Raw genomic sequence first — 24026 nt, 5'->3', positions numbered from 1 at the left:
CTTATACTTTGAATCAGTATCATGTGAATTGCTGTGTGAGTAATAAAACATACAGTAGTAAGCATGCTCACATGACTCAGAAATGAATGCAGACAATACAGAAAACGTCAATATTCAGGAATGATATAATAGCTGTACTTCCTACCAAAGGCTGGAGATATGCAGGGATTTACTCAATCCTGATTTCAATATTTGATACCATAGAGTTTGTCCATGGAATCAAATTTGCCAGTCAGAAGTAAATTGACGCATAATTTCTACCTCTGCTAGGTAATATTTATATATTAAATTTCTGAGTATTGTGGATAAAATGTTCCATCCTACTCTGTAACTAATGACCAGATCTAGAAGATGTTTAACAAGCAAATGTTTTACCATTATTGTTTCAATTATACCATCACCCTGCTGTGTATGTATTTTGTAGTATTAAAATAAATCTAAACATAAAATGCATTTACCAAAACAGTCATGTGCCTGTTTATCCATATTGAGCAATCATATTTCTTCTACACTTCATCACAACAAAACTAGTAAACCAGTCTTGCATCATGACTTTTTTTGATGAACCACTTGAATCCAGACTTACTCATTCAAAACAAAAATGGCTACTGCCTTTACAAAAAAAAAAAAAAAAAAACACTTTAGTAGTAAAAATCAGAGTAACTTAAATTATACATCAATTACATTCATTAAGAGTTATTTTATAGGATATCATATTCTCACCATACATATAAATGCATTAGAAAAAAATATTTATATTACCTCTACCTTCCATTCTAAGTGATCTGTATTACTTTGTTGCTTATATTTTAAACATGTTTATCTCTTTTCATGCTTCTGTCAGTTATACACCTTCACCTGAGTTCCATCTCCTGCTTCTCCTAGTGTTGTCGGTCCTTCCCTTTTTCCGTCATAAAATTCCTTCCTGTAGCCTTGTAATTATCTGACATGTCTCTTCCTTTGCCTCTTCTATTTAAATTTTTGGCATGCATATTTTGTATTATACAGAGACATGCGTGAATGGGCGTACCTTCGTTGAAGGTTGTGCGTCAGGGCTGGCAACTCGGTACGTAAAAATCTACTGCCAATCATTAGCGGACCGGAGTTCCGCTGTGGCGACCCCTAACCGGGAAAAGCCGAAAGATACAATAACAACATTTATCTATGAATTCTGCAATAATTATTTACCTCGCAGCTTTTCTCCCCGGGCCTCTGCTAAAAATGTGATCCGTGAACTCCAGCCAGACTTTCCCAGTAAACAAATGTCAAATAAAATAAATCTGACAGTAGTATTTGGCACTAAAGCCAAACTTTAGATCCTTCGGTTCCATGGCAAACATTCCACAGCCATCATTCTATGCTGTGTGCGAAAAATGAAACAAAAACTGTGAAAAATGCAGAAAGCAATACTAAAGTTTGCAAATGAGAGAAAAGCATGACAACTGCAACTCAGAAAAAGCATACATTTCTGAATGCATTATTAAGGTTACAAAGTTTACATTTAAATGGTATATGAATTGGGACTAGAAGTTTAAAGTTTTTAACACACCGCTGAGCTGTTAGCACTCCCGATTCAAGGCACTAGGTTCACCAGTTCACTTTTAAGCTGGGGTTCCTTGTGTACAGAGTTTGTCTGTCCTCCCTGGATTTGTGTGGAGTTTTACTAATGGCTCCAGCTTCCTCTCACATCCCACGAACATACTGGTAACCCACTAGTGATGCTCAAATTGTCCATACGAGTGCGCGCGCGTGCGCGTGCGCGTGTGTGTGTGTGTGTGTGTGTGTACTTTTTGAGTGAGCACATGTTCTTTGAATAACTTGTATCCCAATGCCTATTGTTTATCAGGACAGGTTATGTAAAACCACTGTTTTTATTAAACAGCAGTGCTGTAACTGAGTTTAGGGTTTGCCACATTTACAAATGAACAGAATGTGCCATTTGTTACTGAAATATACGATTTTGCATGACAAACCATACCCACAACCAAAGCTGAGGACTAGATATATCTATTTCACCAAAATAAAAAGCCCATTCTTGAAGAATTTGAGTTGAAGCTGTTTTGTAAAATATTAGGTGTTTCAGATAAAAAAAATAATTGCTTTCTGCAAGTAATAAACTTAAATATTTATTTAACTAAAATCTCAGGACAATTCCCATTTTGCATTTTTTTCAGGAAACAACTTTCAGAATAGGCACTGTCCTGCATAAGGGGGGATAGGTAGTAACACTGAGTGAAGCTAAAAGAAAACAGTTTTTATAATATTTTAAATTGCAAAATGGCTACTGAAAAATGAGACTTCTCCTAGCCTTTTGAATTAAACTGGCAGTATATTTCACTTAAAGGCACCATTTGTCTAATGAAGAGGTTTTACATCATATATTCAAATGTGATTTTATAAAAGTTTGAAGACATTGCATAGTGTGACATAAATACTGGGAAGATGGTGAGTTAAAATTGGTTACAAATGAGTTGCATTATGTTATGACAGAAATATCAACTGGGATATCCTTACAATGGAGTAGCAATGAGACAAAATACCTCAGAAGGTACTACAGTTTCTAAAAATACTGATTTTTGAAAAACTGGCCTTATGGATTTTATAGCATTCAGCTGTGCCTCACACTTAGCAGTTCACCTGTAATTGGCATTTGTTTCACTGTTATGTCCAAATGCTTACATAATATTTGACAGAATGGGCAATATTGTTCTGTACTGAAGTTCCCAGGAGCCCAAGGAGACTCAGCATTGTAGACAAAAGGCCTCTCACCCTTGGAAGGTCCCTTAGATAATTCTACTACCCCACCTTGAAAAGTATCATTTCAAATAGAAAACTGTCAGTCTAACAGTAAGGGTCCAGAGAAAAAAATGTTAATAATTAGCATAACTTAATTCTCAGTTAAGCAGGTCCTGTAGCGGTGATAGTATAAATGACTTCTGTTTTAACAGATTATGTTGGAAAAATGTCACTAACTAAGCATGTCTCCCAAAAGATGGCTACTGTTCCTTAAAAAAGATAATAAACAATAATAAATATAGCAGAAAAAATGTATTCAGATAATCTTATTTAAATGCATCATTTGCAGAGGGTAAATGAAAGAAATGCACAGCAGGACTCTTGTCTTAGACAAACTAGTAAGCTGCTTGTGACCTTTATCCAGTAGCCATAGGTTTAATTCCTATTCCTATAACTCTGATGTGAATATTGTGAGACTAGGAATAAAGTGTGTTTAGAGAAAAACTTCTATTACAATTGAAGGATGGTACTTCGTAACTCTTGGGTCTTAACTAGAAAAGAAATGGTAAAAATCGAATAAGGTATTACTATGCTAACAAAACAATGATTTTAGAAAAGAAACAAAACATCACTCCATAACTGCACAGAACATTGTATGACCTTTATTGGTTCACTTTTCTAAAATGCTTGATTCATTACTATTCCAAACTTAAATACTGTTATCAGATCAACATTTTGTAAGAAAGTCTTTCTTAGTGCTTCAGCCATACTTCCTGTAGCCTCATAGTACAATTTGAATATTCTTACCAAGATAAGAGAGTAAAGTAGAACAACAGCAAAAATATCATATTTTGGCAAGGCAAGATTTAACATCTCATTTCCTTGAGATATATGTATTTTTTTTACTAAAACTGCATTTTATTTATTTTGATACTTAAGAAGTTAAACTATACATTAAACACGAATATACATAAAAAATATTAAAAGATATATCTGAACAAACAATATTTAACAAACAGAAAAAAAATATATATATATATATACATATACATATATAAATATAATTTACACTATGTACAAAATTTTATATCTCAGCAAGTCTTTTTCTTTTGAAATTTAGAAGAGCTCCTTTCAAAATCGGTTATCTCCTCCCTTAAGATAATTAACACTAACTCACATGCTTTTAAGTAGATTGGAGGATTTAGGTATTAGTTCAATGGCTTTTTAGTGCTTAGTTATTATGTTAATAAGTTATCATTGCCATGTAAAAGAAACAATTAAAAATTGAATACCGTTAGTACAATTTTCTAAACAGACTCAGAAGCAATGTCCATGTTTATGTATTGTTTGTCATGCTTTCTTATACATGTGTATGCACGTGTGTGTGTGTGTGTGTGTGTGTGTGTGTGTGTGTGTGTGTGTGTGTGTGTGTGTGTGTGTGTGTGTGTGTGTGTGTGTATCTGTATATATACACATATACATACATACATATATATATATATATATATATCTACACACACACACACACACACACACACACACACACACATGTATATACCTATATAATGCAGACAGACACTACAAATTGGCCAGTCTATATATGTGATGCACATGTTTTATAAACAAATGTAACAAAATTCAAATTAACAAATGTTTTACAATAACTGGACATTTATGTATGTGGATATAAACATGTTGTGCAGAAAAGTGAGACTTTTTTCCTTTGCTTCGACTACCACATACTCGAGTAACCTGATACTGTCCTGGTCAAAACAGTGCAGGTGAAAATAAGTATATTAACCAATAGGCTGGTATAATTTAATGAATTCCTTTGGGATGGTATTAGCACTTTCTCAGCGATTATAACATGTGCTCATTTGCACTCTGCCAAAAAGTGTCATAATGAAGACAGCTGATTAGAAGTTTAAAACATTAGTGCATGCAATTTACTTCATCCTTTAAGTAAAAGAAAATTATGTACCATCCCAAGGGAAATGTTCAGGTTTGATAGACTGTGTCTTGTGGAAACAGAGGACACCAAGTTAAAACAGCACTTTAAAAGGCTTCAAGAATGAAGACAGAACAGCCTTCAGATTGCAGTACTAAGCAGTGAACCTAAAAGTTGAGTTAGCAATGGTCTGAAATACTTACCTGCCATTTCTGTACTGGGTGAATCTGAGTGAGTGGCCTGACTTTGTAACCTGAACTATACCTGGAGCTCAGGCTCATATAGTAAATTCTAAAAATAAATATGTAATGTTTTTTGGAAAATACAGACTAAAAAGATTCCTACATAATTCTACTTATTTAAGCATCCTAAACTTAAAAATGAAACTGAGCATTTAGTAGCATATCAGGAAATGGGAATTTTGACATAAGTAAGAATGAATGATGCTGTTCTTCCAATAAATGCAATTAGATGATTGGTATCCATCTCACGAGCCATCAGGTATGGCAGAAAGGATATCAGTAGAATGTTTTTCTCTGAAATATATTATCCTGAAATTGTAGCAGCCCCTTCTTGTAATAGTGTTGTTTGAGAACTAGGATGTGGGGGCAGAGGCCTAAGACTTGCAGCCTTCCACACATCCAGCATTTGCTGACCCTAGCATTTTAGAGTCTACAGCTCCATGTGATAGGCTTCCTGTATGCCCAAACACCAAAAAGCAAAAGAACAGGCAACATTGCTGAGGTTTGAAAGCTACTGTATAAGATCTGAGACATACTTTTGTCTCTAATTTTGCCTCATATTTTTGCACCGACCCTCCCTAAAATGTTTGATTTTCTGGTATATCACTGAGGATCACAGTCAATCATAATGCCAAACTACGCTACCTATTGTTAAGAAACACATATAGATGCCAAACTTGTTGCTCTATTAACTTTGTAAGTGAATTAAATCAATATTTAAAAATTGTTCATGATTTTGGGCCTTTGTTTCCCATGTTATTTTTAGCTTTGTCCAGAATTATTGAGCAAAGTTGAAAGATATGATCTGGGGAAAGCACCATTTTTTTCAGAGATTTACTCAGCTGTAGAATTTTAGTGAGAAGTAATGCTAATGCAGATAGAAAGTGGATACATTTTGGATATAGGTAAATGAATTGTAAAAGAACATAAGGTTAAAATCTGTCTTGCCACAAACCTGATCAATTGAGGAAGCTCATAATATGGCATCCAACCTACAGTTACAATGCAGTTACAGGCATTTCTAGACTCTCTCTCTCTCTCTCTCTCTCACACACACACACACACACACACACACACACACACACACACACACACACACACACACACTTTTAGCTACTACCCACTATGACATTTCCATATCTTTCACTAACAATATGGATTGAGATATAAAATTTATTCTGAGCGCCAGCAGATGTGACACATTTTGTCTGAACAGCCCTCTATTTCTCAACATTGCTTTTAATACCAGGGTAATGTTTCTGCAGATTGTGCCAGACCAGAGATATTTTGGATTGTTACACAGATTATAGGGTCTTCATATCTTATTACTTCATGAAGGTACAGCCTTATTTGTTTTTTCATAATGGAACCAAATATGGCCATCTTCTGATTCAAGAGAGTAGGTCTTGTTTAAGAGTGCTATTACAAAGGTGTATAATCATCCAAAAATCATCTTAACTGAACTTGACAAAAATCAATTACTGTTGTATCACCTGGAACCACTGCAGGAAGTACAGTTCTGCATGCAATCAAAGGTAGAGTTAGAGTGTGTTCACGTCATTAAGCATATGAAAGGAAAAACAAACAGATAAGTATATTTCATTGTGGCTTTGTTATTTAGTTTTCTAACACTAATGATGTGGACACTTCAGATTCTTTAAACAGTTTCCATCAGAAAAGCATCACACTTGCAGGTACATAGTCTGGGAATAAATGTCCTAGAGTTTATTTGCCAGCATGTCTGACATTTTCAATGTTTTATTTACACAGTAATTATTTTCATAGCATCAAGTCCATTTCTCCTGCTCTGCAGATAAATAAGGTTGCTAGTTTTCCTATAGTCCTTACCAGCTGTATTACAACTGCCCATGATATCTGCATGGTACTCTTCTCTGGCAAATGGCAGTGAAGCTGACTGTGCATTTTTAGATCTTTCTTATAGGTTTCAAGATATATTTCTTTTGTTCCTTGTGTCTTTATATATTACACAAGTCACATAGTTGATAACACTGCCTTCATTTGACAGGTTGGGAACTTGTTTCTTTGCTTTTTGGCCTGGGAGGTTGGCAGCCCTGTCTCTTGTTGTGATCTTTATAAACCTATTAAAAGTGATACCAGAGCATCCCGCCATGAATCGCACTGGCAGGCTTTTTAATTTAGAACTATTAATCACAGTGACAAGTGACACTAAACTGGCAGATATTGTGCTAAAATGAGTAAGTCACATCTATAATGAGTGTGAGTTAGAGACCCCCCTGACTCACACTAATGGGGGTGCAAACCATAAACCTTTATGTTAATACTTATCAGAAGGAGGTGTCTTTTTATTGCCCATTGCTAGACCAGTGTGAAAAACATTTCTGTAAGCAGGCTTTGACATACTATTTCTTTTTTCCCCTAAGAATGGCAGAAAAAACAAATAAAGAAAATGTCATTTTAGGAAACCTCACAATTCTGATTATGCTGTGTGGCAGCTCCTCAGAACAGCTGCAGCACAGCGGAGACTAGAAAGTGCACCAACGTCTTTGTGGCACTGGATGACAGGCCCTTTCTCCAAGCAATTATAGAAAATCCACTCATCAATATCACTATTCTAACAGCAAAATACTATGATACCTTTTTAAGTCTGGCATTAATATGACATTCAAGTTTCTACTGTTTCCCATTCGTAAATCTTTTATGGCAGATAATTAAATAGATATGCTACATTACGCAAAGTAATAAAGCCAGACAAGCAGACTGAATTAAAAGTCCATTTTCAACCTGGTCAGTCACATGATTAAGGAGACACTCATGTAAGCAAAAAAAATTATTTTATTTATTTCATTGTATGAAAGGGTTGGTCCCACCATAGCAAGCACATTTACACTGCATACAAGCTCCGCAATATAAACTTAAAACACTGTTTCTTTTTAAAGTTGCCAGTCAGCATAAGTAATATGTCTATGGGTGATGGATGGATACTAGAAAACCCACGGGAGAAAACTATCATGAAGACAGTGTGAATAAGCAAGAACTCAGCACTGGACCCTAAGGTTAAAAGGCAACAGCAAAAATCACTGAGCCGTCAAAAAGATGTAAAGACAATGTATCATCATTTACATTTGCTTCCTGCAATCTGCTGTCCTGAAGATGAAGTCAGATGGCTTAATTAGTGCAATGACTGTCCTGTGTCTAAACTAAACACCATGCTGAAAGATGCTGCAAATCCATAGTACTCAGTGTGACACATAATATGGGAATATGTCACTTTTTTTTGTATTTTAATAGGAAAAAAAGATAGCAGAGGCATGAGTCTAAAATCACTGAACTGGACAGAGGTGCCACCTTCATGCAGAAAGATGACAAAAGCATCCTACTATTCTGAGGTAGTTAGCATCGTGCTTTAAAGACCTGTTTGCACGCTTATTTATTTGCTTGTTTGTTTAGTTAAATTTGCCCATCAAACACAGTGAACTGTACAGTGCCTACTAGTTAGGCATGGCACAGATGTATTTAATAACAGTAATAGAGCAAGACAGTACAAGTACAGAACAAATACAGTGAAACTGTATACACTTTATATTCAGTAAGAGTATGAGCAAGAACTACATTCACAGGAAGTTAATGAAACAACTAACCAAATCCATTCACAGGAAGTTAATGAAACAACTAACCAAATCCATTCACAGGAAGTTAATGAAACAACTAACCAAATCCATTCACAGGAAGTTAATGAAACAACTAACCAAATCCATTCACAGGAAGTTAATGAAACAACTAACCAAATCCATTCACAGGAAGTTAATGAAACAACTAACCAAATCCATTCACAGGAAGTTAATGAAACAACTAACCAAATCCATTCACAGGAAGTTAACGAAACAACTAACCAAATCCATTCACAGGAAGTTAATGAAACAACTAACCAAATCCATTCACAGGAAGTTAATGAAACAACTAACCAAATCCATTCACAGGAAGTTAATGAAACAACTAACCAAATCCATTCACAGGAAGTTAATGAAACAACTAACCAAATCCATTCACAGGAAGTTAACGAAACAACTAACCAAATCCATTCACAGGAAGTTAATGAAACAACTAACCAAATCCATTCACAGGAAGTTAATGAAACAACTAACCAAATCCATTCACAGGAAGTTAATGAAACAACTAACCAAATCCATTCACAGGAAGTTAATGAAACAACTAACCAAATCCATTCACAGGAAGTTAATGAAACAACTAACCAAATCCATTCACAGGAAGTTAATGAAACAACTAACCAAATCCATTCACAGGAAGTTAATGAAACAACTAACCAAATCCATTCACAGGAAGTTAATGAAACAACTAACCAAATCCATTCACAGGAAGTTAATGAAACAACTAACCAAATCCATTCACAGGAAGTTAATGAAACAACTAACCAAATCCATTCACAGGAAGTTAATGAAACAACTAACCTGTACAGAAATAAGAAGAATATTGATACAAATGAAGACCTCCCATTTGTGGCTTTAGTGACATGGGCTCATTTATTGACTAACCTATCAAAAGGGCAACCAGGGGGATGAGTGAATGGCATGCCAGGGGAAACAGAGAGAGAGAGAGAGAAGGAAGGGGAGGAAATGACTCACTGCAGGAACACCCTCTGTATAAAGTTAGAAGCTAACCCCACACCAAAGATGGACAGCCAGTATGGCATGGCTGGGGAGGCAGATCTGCTAAGGCAGTCAGTATATCGAAGTGCATGCCAAGCTGGAAGTGCAAGTCAAGCATGGCTGCCTGTCTTATGTGCCATGCATGCCGTATGCCTCACCAAATCAATGTACATGTTAAAAACATGCCACATACTATGTGACCCATAATTCGTTTGTCAGGATGGAAAACAGTAACAGAGATGGACAGAGGTTAGATGATATTAGGCCTGGGACCAAAAGAAATCATAGAAATATAGAGAGTGAAGTTGCTGACTAATAGATGAGATGCCCTGGCCAGCAAGAAGCCAGTAACCAGCAGAATGACTTAATGTTATGGCCAGTCCTGTTTAGTATAGAAACAAAAAGGTTATGAACAGGAAGCTTAAGACGTCTGATGATTTCATCAAAATATGTGCAGTAGTCAGGCATAACACACTAATTAACCTTCAACAAAATCTGTTAAAATTAACATGGTAGACAGAATGAAAACTGTGATTTAATGCAAAGAATTGCAAAGTTACATAATTTGGGTTAAGGGGTCCATGGGTAATACACAAGGTAATGGGGATGGATCTGTGGAACACTGCAGAAGAAGAATATTATAGCAATAACCCACGCCTGGGTGTGGGGTAGTAATGCTTACACGGTGGTGGGTTTGGTCGAGTCGGCCCCCGAGAAGCCCGACAACAAACAACATTTTAACCACCCCCAACCTGTGATTAATAGAAATAATGCCATTATTAATTAAGAAATTAAATAATTTTTAAATAATTAATAAATTTAATCTATCTTTGCTGCTTCCACCTGTCTGCTGTTCTTGTTTCTGTGGCAGTTCTGATCACGCAGTACTGATGTACTGCTTTGTCAAGTCGTGGGCAAAAGCAGCGGAGAGCTCAAGTTCTCCGTTGCTAAGTCATGAGGATTGGATTTACGTGGCTCTCCGCCAATACGGTAAAATAAACAACGCGATACCGCTAAAAATTTTAGCTTATCTTAAACTTGCTTAAATTAAAGTTTTGCGAATGTATTTATTAAAAGCAATGGAATACAACCCAATTTAAGTGCTTTACAGACTGTGTCACTATGTAAAAGGAGTTTAATTTGTAAAAACTCTTAAAAAACTTAATGGAGCTTTTTAGTCCTTTAAAAACTATAGCGAAGCTATGTTAAACTCTTAATAGGTTTATCTATGTTTTTTAACCTTATTGCGGGTAAATACGCCCGCGGGTTGATCTGGCGAGGATTACGGAAGGAGCCAATGGTTCGCTGGCGGATCTGATATAGCATAACCCCCACTCACAGCCAAACAACACAGTATGAAAAGGATGTGAAAAAGGAAGTTGTATGGTGAATGTAGACTTCGAGAAGATGAGTCATTTTTACACCATGTCGCTCGTCTTGTGTATATTTAATAAGACGATGAGGCTGGGTGTTCATTTAAGTAGTTTATTACACACAAACACATCAGGATGGAGAACAGTAATATTAAACTTAAATGAACTAACTAACTGACTGACTAGTACACACATGCATGCTTACACCTTGGCTGTTCACTACAAAATGGCACTCTTGCTTGCACGTGCTCAGTACTTATATGCACGTGCCCACTGACTGAAATAAAGAAACATACACACTCTGATCTACATCCTCCCAGTTTGACTAGATGGTCTCAAATAAACAATGACAGCCATATGAGCATGCAAATTATACAAATATATACAAATAATAATCATGTCCAGGTTGCTGTGTATTTGAGAATAGGTCTTGAGATATGACCTGACCTTGCTATGTAATAACTAGAACTGGGTTTAGCAATAGGGACAGTCACTAGGGAATGTTCTTCTTGAGGACTTTCGGCGATACTTTCAGGAACAGGAACAGACAATGAAATGTTCTCTGGAACAGGAACATTGGGCAAATCACTATGAGAATTAGAGTCTTTGTTACAAGCAAAATGTTGCAACACTGGCTCAGACACTGGTATTAAATGTTTCTGATTCCTCCTGAATTCCATGCCTTGTGATTCAGTGATGTACAATCTCGGTTCTTCACACAAATGTTTCACAAATCCTGTTTGGTCAAATACTTTTGCTGTCTGCATCCTCACTATCTCTCCTTCTTTTAATGGATTCAGAGGTTTGCTGGTTTTATCATAATAAGATGTTTGGGACAAATGCTTCTTTAAGAGTTGAGCTTTTACTGGTTTGTTGTTTTTAGCACTTGGAACCAACAAATTCTTACTGATTGGCAGTGTGGTTCTGGTTTGTCTCGACATTAACCTCTGGGCGGGTGAACCAAGAAGATTGTCCCAAGGTAGGTTGCTGAGATTTAGCAGATTTAGGAAACATCAGTATTGTCACATTTAGACTTTTCCAACAGCTGTTTTGCACTTTGAACTGCACATTCTGCCAAGCTATTTGATTGTGGGTATTCAGGACTACGCGTAAGATGAACAAAGTCCACATTTCAACAAATCTTTTGAACTGTTGGCTTGTAAACTGTGCATCATTGTTAGAAATTACTTTGTTCAGACTTCCATGGTCAGAAAAATGTCTCTTCAATTTAGTAATGGCAGTATTGGATGTGAGATTAGGCAGTAGGTCAATCTCGAACCAATTTGAATAAGAGTCCATTAACACCAAGTAATGTTGGCCATTCCACTCAAAATGTCTGTAGCTACTGTCGACCAAGATAATTCAGCAATTTGGCTTAGCTGAAGTGGTTCTTCTTGTTGATGCAGTTTAGTACTATTACAAACAGAACAAGATGAAAGTTCTTTCTCAATATCTTTTGACATAGAAGGCCAAAATACTAGTCCTCTCACCCTTCTTTTGGTAGAATCAGTTCCTGGGTGGCCACGATGCAAGATTTTAATATACTCTTGTTGCAAGGATTTTGGAACAATCACTTGTGGACCTCTCATGATGATACCATTTTCCATCAAAATCTCATCTCTGTAAGGAAAATACTGCTGCACGTCTGGTGGCAAACAAAATTGTTTAGTCGGCCATCCTCGACTGATAAAGTGGTTGAGCTTTTGGAGAATTGGATTTGAAGCTGTGTGAGTTCTGAGCTCATCAAGGCACGAGGAAGAAACATTTCTCACTTCCATGACTTCAAAATCAGGTTTCTCATTGCCATGCAGTGTTTTTTTCTGGGAGATCTGGATAAAGTATCAACAAGATAAAGAAGGTTGCCTTTTGTGTAAATCAAGTGAAAATTGTACTTTTGCAATTTCAACATCATGCGTTGCAATCTCTCAGGAGCTGTGTGCATTGGCTTTTTCAAAATAGTAACCAAATGTCAGTGGTCAGTCTCAATTTGAATAGGTCGGCCATAAATATAATTATGGAACTTCAAACATGCAAACACAATTGCCAAGAGCTCTTTCTCTATCTGAGCATACTGCATTTCAGTTTAGGTTAGGGTTTTGGATGCAAAAGCTACTGGTCTTCCCTCTTGAAGAATAACTGCACCAAGACCAAACTTTGAAGCATCACAAGAAAGAGTTACATGGTTGTGAACATCATAGTATCTTAAAGTGGGTGGATTGGCAATTCTCTGTTTCAGGGCATGAAATGCTCTTTGGTGTTGTTTTGACCAGGATCAAGTTACATTTTTACGTGTCAGTTCTCTTAGTGGTGCAGAAATGTCACTCAAATCAGGAATGAACTTGCCCAAATAGTTGACCATGCCAAGAAAATGTTACAAGGAGGTCATGTTGTCTGGAGCTGGCATCTTAAGAATTGTAGATTGCTTGGAATGATCTGGTTGTAAGCCTGAACTGGTAAACAAATGACCTGCATAAGTAATTTATTGTAACCTGAATTTGCATTTCTGAGAATTCAGCTTAAGATTCACCTCAAAAGCACATTCCAGATCTTTCTTAAGGTTTCTAACATGTTCAACTTCACCACTGCCTCCTAAAAAATATCATCAACTATTATAGCACATGAATAGCCGGAAATAAATTTGCTCCATTGCACGTTGAAAGACTTCACTGGCAGAATTTATCCCAAATGACATTCTCAAAAATCTGAACCTTCCAAATGGTGCACTGAAAGTGGTTAGCAATTACGATTTACAGTCAAGTAAAATTTGCCAAAATGAATTTTTTGCATCTGAGATAAAAAAAAAAAAAAAACAGTGACATTTGGCATAAGAGCGGCAACTTCTTCGACTGTAAGCATTGGATGATGAGGTCATTTTAGTGCTTTGTTCAAATCTTTTGGATCAGTACATATTCTATTATCATCTAAGCTTTTTTTATGAGCTACAACCATGGAGGATACCCATTCAGTTAGTCCTTCTACTGGACAAATTACACCTAGGTGTACCATTCTGTCTAGCTCAGCTTTGACTCTGCCTTGCAGGGCTACCGGAACTTTCCTTGCTGGTCTGATAACTAGGCTTACTTTAGGGTCTAACTTCATAGAGTACACAACTGAAAGTTTGCCTAACTTGTCTCCGAAAAGATCAGCATAGACAGAAACAATATTTTGTGTGAAATGTTCTTTGTTACATGTGCTTTCATGATGGAGTTCTGCACTAAATGAAAGAAGTCCCATTTTCAAGCTGTCTCTGAGGCATACCAATTACTGTACGTGCCTTTTGATATGTAAAATTGCAAGTCATAGCTGTTCCCAGCAGAGTAACATGGAAGCACTACTGAGCCTTTGGTCTGAGTTTCTTCACCACCATAAGCAACAAGCTTCGCACATTTTGCCAGATCAAGCTTCTCACTAGCTCTTACTTTGGCAAGCATTTCTGCTGACATAACAATGCACTTTGAACCAGTATCAATGTTGAACTCTACAGTCTCCCATTATCAACTTTGAGCTCTACAGGTCTCCCATTAATCAAAACAGTAAAAAAAAACTTCATTCTTTGCCCACAAATCTATTGAATTGACTGTTTCACCAAGCACAGACACACCATCAATATAAAAAGTTGGGTTTCAGCTTTCTAGTTGATCAACTTGTCTCTTTGAATGCTCTCTTTTAATAAAATAATGACCCTCATCTGATATGCAAAGCGTTTTGAAATTATTCCACTTTTTACATTTGTGGCACTGCTGACCAAAAGCTAAGCACTTTTCTCTTTTGGGTTCATTATCTCCCCCACAATTACAATATTTAACAATAAAGTTTGGTAATGCAGCTAACTTCATTGGTTTATTGTTGTCGGAAGCAACCATGAGCCCTTTCGATTTTGCTGACTCACCCCTCTGCATCACTGAGCATGCTCTGGATTTTGCTGGAACTGCCCTGGAACTTGCTAGAAAGGCTCTGGGTTTCACTGAAGATGCCCCACCTTTGGCCCTGTATGTCTTAATCACGTGCTGCATACTATCAACATTAGCAGTGGAAAACACTGGAAGCCACTGGAAGCATGCATTTCTCATTTGTAAGCATATTTGTATGTTTTTCTGTGAGCTCATATATCTGACAGATCTCTTTGACCTTATTCAAAGTTAAATCACTGTCTTGAAGCAAAATCTGTCTCACTGCATCATCTTAATACCACACACAAGCCCGTCTTTTTCCAACTCATCTCTTAGATCACCAAATCTGCACATTTTTGCCTTGTTTCTCAAGTCAGTTATATATGCTGCAAACGTTTCTCCAGGCTTTTGACCCTTTGTGTAAAATATATGCTTTTCATTGTAATATTTGTTTGGGGGTTACACATTTCTCTAAATTTATATTTTAAGCACTCAGGGTCTTCCCACGTTTCAGCCAGTACCACAATATGATGGTTCCCCTTCCCCTATATACACAGCTGGGGCATACACAAATGAACGCTCCCTTTCCCTGCCTTCTGAACCAGCTAAATTAAGCAGAATAAATGCCTGTGTGTGTGCATCTTTGTCAGAAAAAGCAGCCTGTATGAAAATATTGTACTCTTGCTCAAACATTGTCCAGTTTTCAGCAACATTATTATCAAATACAAGTGGAGCAGGTCTGTAAAATCCTTCTGCCATGCCAACAAAATGCTTTTGTAATTATGCATAAGCACACACCAAGTACTCGAAAAAAATATTAAACTGCTCCATAAACTCTTTGAAATGACCATGTTCTGTGAAATAACTGTACTGTAATAATACATAAACTTGCAAACAGTTTGCACATTGTGGATATCTTGGATAGCTTTAGTTAATACGACAACAAAGCACATAGCAAAAAAGCACTGTTTTATCTTTTTATACATTTTATGCAATTCGGAAGTTATTTTAAGCATTTTTGAAAGCATTTCATGTATTTTTATCAATATATCATAATTTTGAACATTTTGTCTAATTAGAAAGTTATTTTGAACAGTTTTAATGCTCTGTTTTATATTCATTGCATAAAAAATCATTTAAGCAAGTTTTAGTACCCGGATTTGTCTTTCTGACCTGTTTGCGAGTCGTTTGAGCAGGGATGTTCCACTCCTGTATATTTCTCCAACTGTAACTTGCCTGCCTCATGGTCTTGAAGAAGAAATTTTACTCTGGATCCCATTCTGACACTATCTCACTCAACTTGTGTATATTCACTAAGACGATGAGGCTGGGTGTTCATTTAAGTAGTTTATTACACACAAACACATTAGGATGGAGAACGGTAGCATTAAACTTAAACAAACTAACTAACTGACTGACTAGTACACATATGCATGCCTACACCTCAGCTGCTCACTACAATATGTCACTCTTACTTGCATGAGCTCACTACCTATATGCACCTGCCCACTGACTGGAATAGCTCTTAAAGGAACATACACACTCTGATCTACACACCATAAAGAGCAACGATAAAGCTCCATATACAACAATATGCACAATTCTGGGAGTCTTAATTGAAAATAAGAGTATCCAGTTAGAAGATAACATACAGAGATGTGTTGTCCAAACAATAAGAGGGTTGAAGGATTGACTCCAAACTCTGGGCATGTAGGAAAGTAGATACTGGGGGAATGTGCCATAAAATTACCATCATGGCTATAAACCCTGCTTTACCAAAATGTGTGTCAAAACATGTGACTTGAGATCAAACCTGAAACTGGATGTACAAAACAGTCAAATAAAGTTCAACAATGATAATAATACTTGCAGGGTATAGTTCGTCAAAATTTATTAAACAATTGTGAGTTTCAATTTCAGTGGGTGGTGTTGAATATTGCCTTTTCCTAATAGTACAGTTGTGTGTGTGTCTGTGTTTCTTCAGAGCAAAAATGAGTATCATATTACATATTATACCATGACCCCCCCAAAACGTGCACGCTGATTGGCCAGCGTGCCCGTTGTAAATCGAGTTATACTAATGGAAAAAGGTCCGGTCGCCCGGACTTTTTTCCATTAGTATAACTCGCTTTTAGCAGCTGTCTTGCTATGTTAAATGGGTTTAACATAGCGACACAGCTTTAAAATAAGCAACGGAGATCTCCGTTACGTATTTTAAAGCTGTCTTGCTATGTTAAACCCATTTAACATAGCGAGACAGTGTTTTAAAAACGGAGAAAGCAAGATCTCCGTTGCTTTTTAGAGTCTCGCTATGTTAAATGAGTTTAACATGGCGAGACAGTTTTAAAATAAGCAGCGGAGATGTCCGTTACTTATTTTAAAACTGTCTCGCTATGTTAAACTCATTTAACATAGCGAGACTAAAAAGCAACGGAGATCTTCTTTCTCCGCTTGCTCACAACTCTGATGTACTGCGCAGGCGCGCAGTACATCAGAACTGCCGCGGATGCCAGACATCTGCGGAAGGGCAGTAAACAGGCATTATACTATGCCATTATTTAAGAAAAGTAATAGTTTCTTTTCTTAAATAATGTCATGGTATAATAGCAATAACCCACTTCTGGGTGTGGGTAATGCTAAATTTACCCATGGTTGGCTTTGTTTGGTCCCTCGGGCTTCGCCCTCAGGACCAAACCACGCCAACCGTGGGTAAATTTAGCATTACCCACACCCAGGCGTGGGTTATTGCTATAATATGGGAAAGCTGAGAGGCATGCCTACCATATCATTAAGGGCTGAACCAGTAGGGTGGAGCTGAAAAAAGTTGAGTGGGGTAAGAAGACACAAATGCAGGTAGCAGATGGAAGGAGGAAGGTTGAAGGTAAAAGTACTTTTTTATAGAAAGGACATGTGGATTTGCAATGATCTGTCAGAGAGCATGCTGACATGTAGATTTGCAAAGGGATTCAAGGCAGCCTGGACTACATGGAAAGAGAAGGAATGTGGAGGTGTGAAAAAGGGAAGGACAACTGAGCAGACAGAATTGATGAACCAACAGTCTTCTTTGATTAGCTTCTTTGTGCATCCAAATGTATAAACAGGAAACAAAACAGCAGTATAACTGCCTAATAAGGTGAGATAGTTAACAGGAGAAAAGCTGACAGGACATTAAGATCATCAGTATAATGTAAAAAATAAACAAAAAACGCACCAATATAACACACCGGGCATTGTCTTAAACACCAAAAGACACATATATGAACAATCTGAATGAAGCCGTGAGCAAGGGGAAATTTCAGAAAAACAAAGGGACAGAAGGGAAAAAAGAACAAAGGTTCATAGGTTCTTAGGTATATACTAGGCTAACAACAACTAGGGCCATTATAAGTCTAGCCATGCGACCAAAATGTGACTCACAAATTTGATTTATATAGATGGTGATTTACTGACTCCCTCTGTCCATCAGAGACAGAGAAGCTAGACTGGGGTGAATTTCCCATTACCCATCCATTGGTCCAAGTTGCACTTAAAAAAGGATAGGGAGGAACTCCGCTTCACATGGATGGGGAGCCTATTCCAGAGAATGGGAACTCTCTGAGAAACATATATGTCTCTCCAATATGTCCTATTTATGTGGCAAGCAAAATTTACATCTTTTAATCTAGTAGTTCTGATGCTGTTTCTTTTGCACATGTGCAAAAGGTTCAGCAAAAAGGTTCTGTATGCCAGGTAAAGATCACTTCTCAGTAGTCTGTATGATACAGAGTAAAGAGAAAGAGCTTTGAGGTGATCAGCGTAGGGCATTGTGTTTACTCCCTGTATTCTTTTTGGAAGGAACCTTTGTGGACTTCTGTTCTAGTTGCTCCATGGGTTTGTCAGGTACACACTGAAAGGGGAATTATGCTCTGTGATGGGTCTGATGAGGGCTGAGTACAGTGCTATGATGACCTCTCTGGACCCAGATTCCATGCCCTTGCTTATAATCTGAGCAACATAGAAGAATTTTCTTACTACCTTGAACACTTGCTCGTCGAAGGCTGGGTTACTATCTGCATGGGGTCTATATTAAATTAACGAAAGTTGGTAACAATGAATACATCTTACCCGATACATAAACAGCGAACTCTGCAAACCGTGAATGGCCACGTCTGCAAATTTTTTCCTCTGGGAAAAAATTCACGTGGCCTTACAAAAAACATAAACTTTAAAACTCTAATCAAGTGGGGGTCTTTGCCCCCCACACCCCTGATGTGGGGGTGTGCCCCCCACACCCCCCAACTAAATATACCAACTCCAAATTTGTAGACATGGCTATTTGTGGTTTGCAGAGTTCACCTTTTATCTGTCGGGTAAGATGTATTTGCTGTTACCAGGTTTTGTTAATTTAATATAGACCCATCTATATGAATTCCCAGATCCCTGACTAGTGAAACAACTTTTAAGGGTGTTATAGTTATCTGGAGTTGTAGACTTCCCAAAATGTACTATAATGCATTATTTGGTATTGAGTTTTAAGCCATGCCTTTGGCACCAAGCATTTGTCTATATTAGACCTTCCTAAAGGGTGTTCTCATACTGGAAGGATTCGATGATTGCTCTCAGTTTGTAATTATCTGCGAACTTGGTCAGGCAAAGGCCTTTGACATTGGCTTTGACATCCAAGAAGTAGATGCCAAAGAGGAGTGGGCCCAGCACAGACCCCTGGGGGACTCCACTGGTGACTTGCCTCATTGTGGAGGTGGCCTCACTGGTTTTAACCTCCTGGATCCTATCAGTGAACCAGCTAGCTATCCAGCGTGTTTTAAAAGCATTTATACCTAGTTCCATAAGGTTGTTAACAATCTCCGAGTGGGTTATTTATTTATTTATTCGCAATTTGATTACCGGAGAAGTCCACTGGGCCAAACTGACCCATTTTCAGTGGAGGCCCGGGGAGAAAAGCTCCAAGATGCATTATACAATTTAGATACAAATGATAGTTAATATTAAAGATCTTATGTAGAATAGTTACTTATAAATGCATTCAATATCATGCATAGTTAACAAATTCATTAAGCTTGAAGGTAGGGATCACACAGTTTCATTTGAGGAAAACAGATATGGGTTAGGTGTGAAAACAGTTTACATACAAACCTTTTAAGAAAATGTAAATACGCTTTACATACACACATCAACAGTAGAATGCTATTTACAATATTTACAAGGTTGGGCTGTGTGAGGGTAGCTGTAGGAGGTGATAGCTTAGAGAGAAGCTATAGAAATTGTTGAGAGCTTAAATAGGCTCATAGGAAGATAACTATAAGAGTTGTAGAGCTTGGGAACCAGAGCGAGAACCCCCTTGGATAAGGTTGGGTGAAGGCAGGTACATTTCCATTTAGTGGACAGGTGTTTAAATAGTTGGGTTTTGAAGTTTTCTGAGTTTGGTATGGTTCTTAGTGTGGAGGGAAGGGAATTCCATTTTTGCCTAGTGAGAAAGATAGGAAAAGTTGGCCAGCAGGACGTTTAGGTTTATGGACAGTAATTAAGTTCTGATTTTCAGATCTGAGAGCTCTGCTGGGTGTTTAAGGGGGAAGGATGTTAGTTAGAGCGGGACATTTTGTTGGGTGAAATACGAGTCTATGTGCAATAGTGAGCTGGAGATAGTGTAGGTAGTTTGGGAGTTCAAGCCAATTCAGGGATTGTAGGGTTAGGCAGTGATGGGTGACATTTTTAGATCTAGAGGCAAATTTAGAGATTTTGTTGTAGCAGTTTTCTAGTTTAGAGGTGCTAGAGGAGGACAGGTTGGTTAGGAGAGGGGCTCCGTATAATAAGGAAGGAAGAAGATAAGTCGAGGCCAGAGTTTGCCTGGTAGAGTTGGAGAGAAGGCGATTATTCCTATACAGCATACCTAGCTTTTGGTGGGTTTTCTTAATATTTTGTTGAATATGAATATTAAACTTGAGGTGTTCATCTACAGTAATGCCAAGTAGTTTGGCAGAGGGGACTACTTCTATAGGTGAGTTGGTTTGACTATAGACTAAAAAACTAGGTTATTGTACCAGATGTTTTAGCCAAATCTAGGTAGGCAGTATGCACTGTTTCCCCCTCATCCATTGCCTTATTGACCTTTTCACAGAAGCCCTCCAGATTCAGTAAGCATGATATTCCTGCGACAAAGCCAAACTGGGATGGTTCCAGTGTCTGGAGGTCTCCTATGTCCTTGCTGATAATTATCATGATAATTCTTTCCATGGCTTTGCAAATAAGAGTAGTCAGACTATGGGTCTGTAGTTTCCAGGATCTATTGAAGGTCCTCCCTTATGAAGGGGGACGACTGCTGCAGTCCTCCATTCATATGGCGCAAAGCCTGTTTTAAGACTATAGTTAAATAATGACTCCAGACGTCCTGATAAGTCATACTTTAGACTATTCAGAAGGCACCCTAGTAGGTTAACGGGGCCCACAGAGACCTTGTTTTTGACTTTAGTGAGTGCATCCAGTACATGCTCCCTAGTTATAGCTGGAGGGGTTATACTTGAGGGGATGGTTGGGGGTGGGGGGAGTAAAGTTGGAACTCAAGTTGTCCACTAACAAGTTTGCCATATCTCCAGGGTTAGTGGATGTGGCACCATTAACCACCAGTTCAGTACATTTCTGTGTAGTGCCTTTGAGGTTTCTGACATAGCTATAGAATACTTTATGGTTATCTTTCATCTAGAAGGCTATCATAACCTCAAAGTTGGCTTTGCTTGACCTAATAAGCCTTTTTAGTTGCCTATTTACTTTGATGAGAGAGTTTCTATTTTTAAGGGAATTACCCTTCCTGTCTTTTCTATTTATTTTTCCTTTTGTTGTATATCCTGTTTTATTTGGGATGCCACCAGGGTGGTTTGTTTCTAGGGCTAGTACAGGGTTTACTTCTGGTAGGTGCAGCGGCCTCTATGCAGCCATTGACATGGTTGTACAGAGTTTCTGACAGCAGTTCAGCATCGGCTGCTGTGTTCTCTGGGTTTGGAGGGGTATTGAATTTTGACAATCTATCACTTAATAAAAGGTAATTTGCCTTGAAATAGTTTCAAACTGTTACTATTCTTAATGGGATTACAGAATTGATCTTGATTTCAAATGAGACAGCTTTATGGTCAGACCTTACCGGGGAGGATGAGACATGGGGGGGTACAGTGTTCTCCCATATTTGTAAGCATGAGTTCCAGTATGTTGGAGCCTCTAGTGGGTGTATTCACAATTTGGTCAAGGATGTTTGTATTTACAAAGTCCAGAAATCTGTGTGCCTGTAGATTTGAGGCTGTGTAGGAATCTCAGTCTATAGATGGACAATTAAAGTTTCCCATGAGTAGGGTGTTAGTTTGTATGGTAAGTATCTCTAGTAGGTCCAATTATGTATTGTGAGCTTCTTGGGACATGGAGGGTGACCTGTAGCTGACTAGGATATGGTATGGTATTTTGTCTATGGTGAGCTACACATGGAGGAACTCCAACATGTCATCCTGTTTGACCACCCTAGAGGTAAGATTCTTACTGATGTATATTGACATACCTCCTCCTTTTACCTTTTTTTGTGCAGCTACAGGTCTAAATGTGTGGAAGGCACTGAAACATACACTGTCAGGGTACTTACTGCTGCTTTAAACCATGTCCTAGTAACTGCACAAATATGTTTATTCTCAAACGTGAGGAGGGCTTGGAGGAAGTGCAGTTTTTTGTTTAGGGTCACAGCATTGTGCAATAAAACTTTGAGGTTAGGTTTAGTTGATTTTGCTATGTCAGTAGGTTTGTCAACATATATTCCCTTAAGGATTCAAAACAAAAATAATGTGACATATTTTTGGGAGAGGCTGATGCAAGGCAGTTAATAATGATGTAACTAAAATATTGTGCTACGTACTGTGATACCAAAGTAGAGTTAGAAAGGCTTGAAGGCTAAATGGAGAAGAAGAAGCACAGTAGAGAAGTGGTCAGATAGGTTATGCCCTCAATAGCCATGTTCAGGAATTTCAATAGAAACCCCACCTAAAGGCAGAGGAACACCATGTTTTGTTAATATGTAGAATCTTGTAGCACCTGGCAAGGTTTGAGTAAAATTCAAGGCCTAGTATGAGTTAGCTTTAGGTAAAACAAAGGGGCTGACTAGAATCAACCTTTGATGAAGTATATCAAAGTTACAAAACATAAATAAAAGAGTAAACAGGACACAGTGCCAAACCAATTAATAAAAACTTACAAAAACTCCTAGGCAAGCTACAGTTTCCACTGTGTGATTCTTTAAACCTCTTGTAAATGAGGATAATGGGATATATGCAAATAACCCCTGAGGACATCGAGTGTTTCACCTATATGGCAGTTTTGGATGTCCATGATTTTTTTCTTTTTAATTCTGTTAATGGGCAAATTCAGGCCAAGAAAGCCAAACCCCAGTAGCTGTGGACATGCATATTTCAATCTTCTTATGACTTCATTAGCACAGCATAAGTGGACTGTTTGCCTAACACAGGGTTGTCATACCCAGCTGATGTCCATAACCATTAAGGTATCTGCAAAATATCCCACCTGACAACTAAATAAAAGAGTAAACAGGACACAGAGCCAAACCAATTAGTAAAATCTTATAACAAAATCCTAGCCAAGCTAGAGTTTTCACTGTGTGATTCCTTAGACCTCTTGTAAAAGAGGATAATGGGATATATGCAAATTACCCCATAAGTACATCCGGTGTTTCACCTATATGACAGTTCTGAATGTCCATGACTTTTTTTCTTTTTAAGTCTGTTAATGGACAAATTCAGGCCAAGAAAGCCTAGCTGTGGACATGCATGTTTCGGTCTTCTTATGACTTCATGGGAAAGCAGCAGGATTAGTACAGCAAAGGATGGATTAAAAGCATTAACAATATCCAGAGTGTCAAGAATAGTAAATGTTACAGAATTAGATGTGAATGGAGTAGTACTGGTGGGCTTAACCTTTGGATAAGGATGATTATATTTGTGCCCAACTGATTGGTAATCAACAGTCACAACATCACATACAAGAGTAGTCAACGTGCAACTCAGGTAGACTTCCTCTTGGTAAGGAAAAAGCACTGGGCAGAATCCATGATTGCAAAGTCATCCCCAGTGAAACAGTCGGCCCACAGCATAAACCACTAGTTGCCACAATCAGCTGCAAGCAGTGGTCAGAGAAGGCTCTAAGGTCAA

At 37.7% G+C, this 24026-nt stretch overlaps 1 protein-coding gene across 1 annotated transcript in view; it reads left to right on the top strand.

Moving 5' to 3' along the window:
- Nucleotides 1-24026, top strand: part of LOC122803934 (RING finger protein PFE0100w-like) — a 160844-nt gene that overhangs the window by 56364 nt on the left and 80454 nt on the right. Inside the window, exon 2 of the mRNA XM_044073611.1 lies at nt 8526-9431. Within this exon, the coding sequence (XP_043929546.1) occupies nt 8526-9431 (906 nt within the window). The remainder of the gene's footprint in view (nt 1-8525; nt 9432-24026) is intronic.

This window comes from Protopterus annectens, chromosome 6.part0 (assembly GCF_019279795.1).
Source record: "Protopterus annectens isolate FY-2018-M chromosome 6.part0, PAN1.0, whole genome shotgun sequence".
Taxonomy (NCBI): Eukaryota; Metazoa; Chordata; order Ceratodontiformes; family Protopteridae; genus Protopterus; species Protopterus annectens.
Note: the sequence above shows the minus strand (reverse complement) of the source record. Positions and strands in the feature narration are given on the sequence as shown.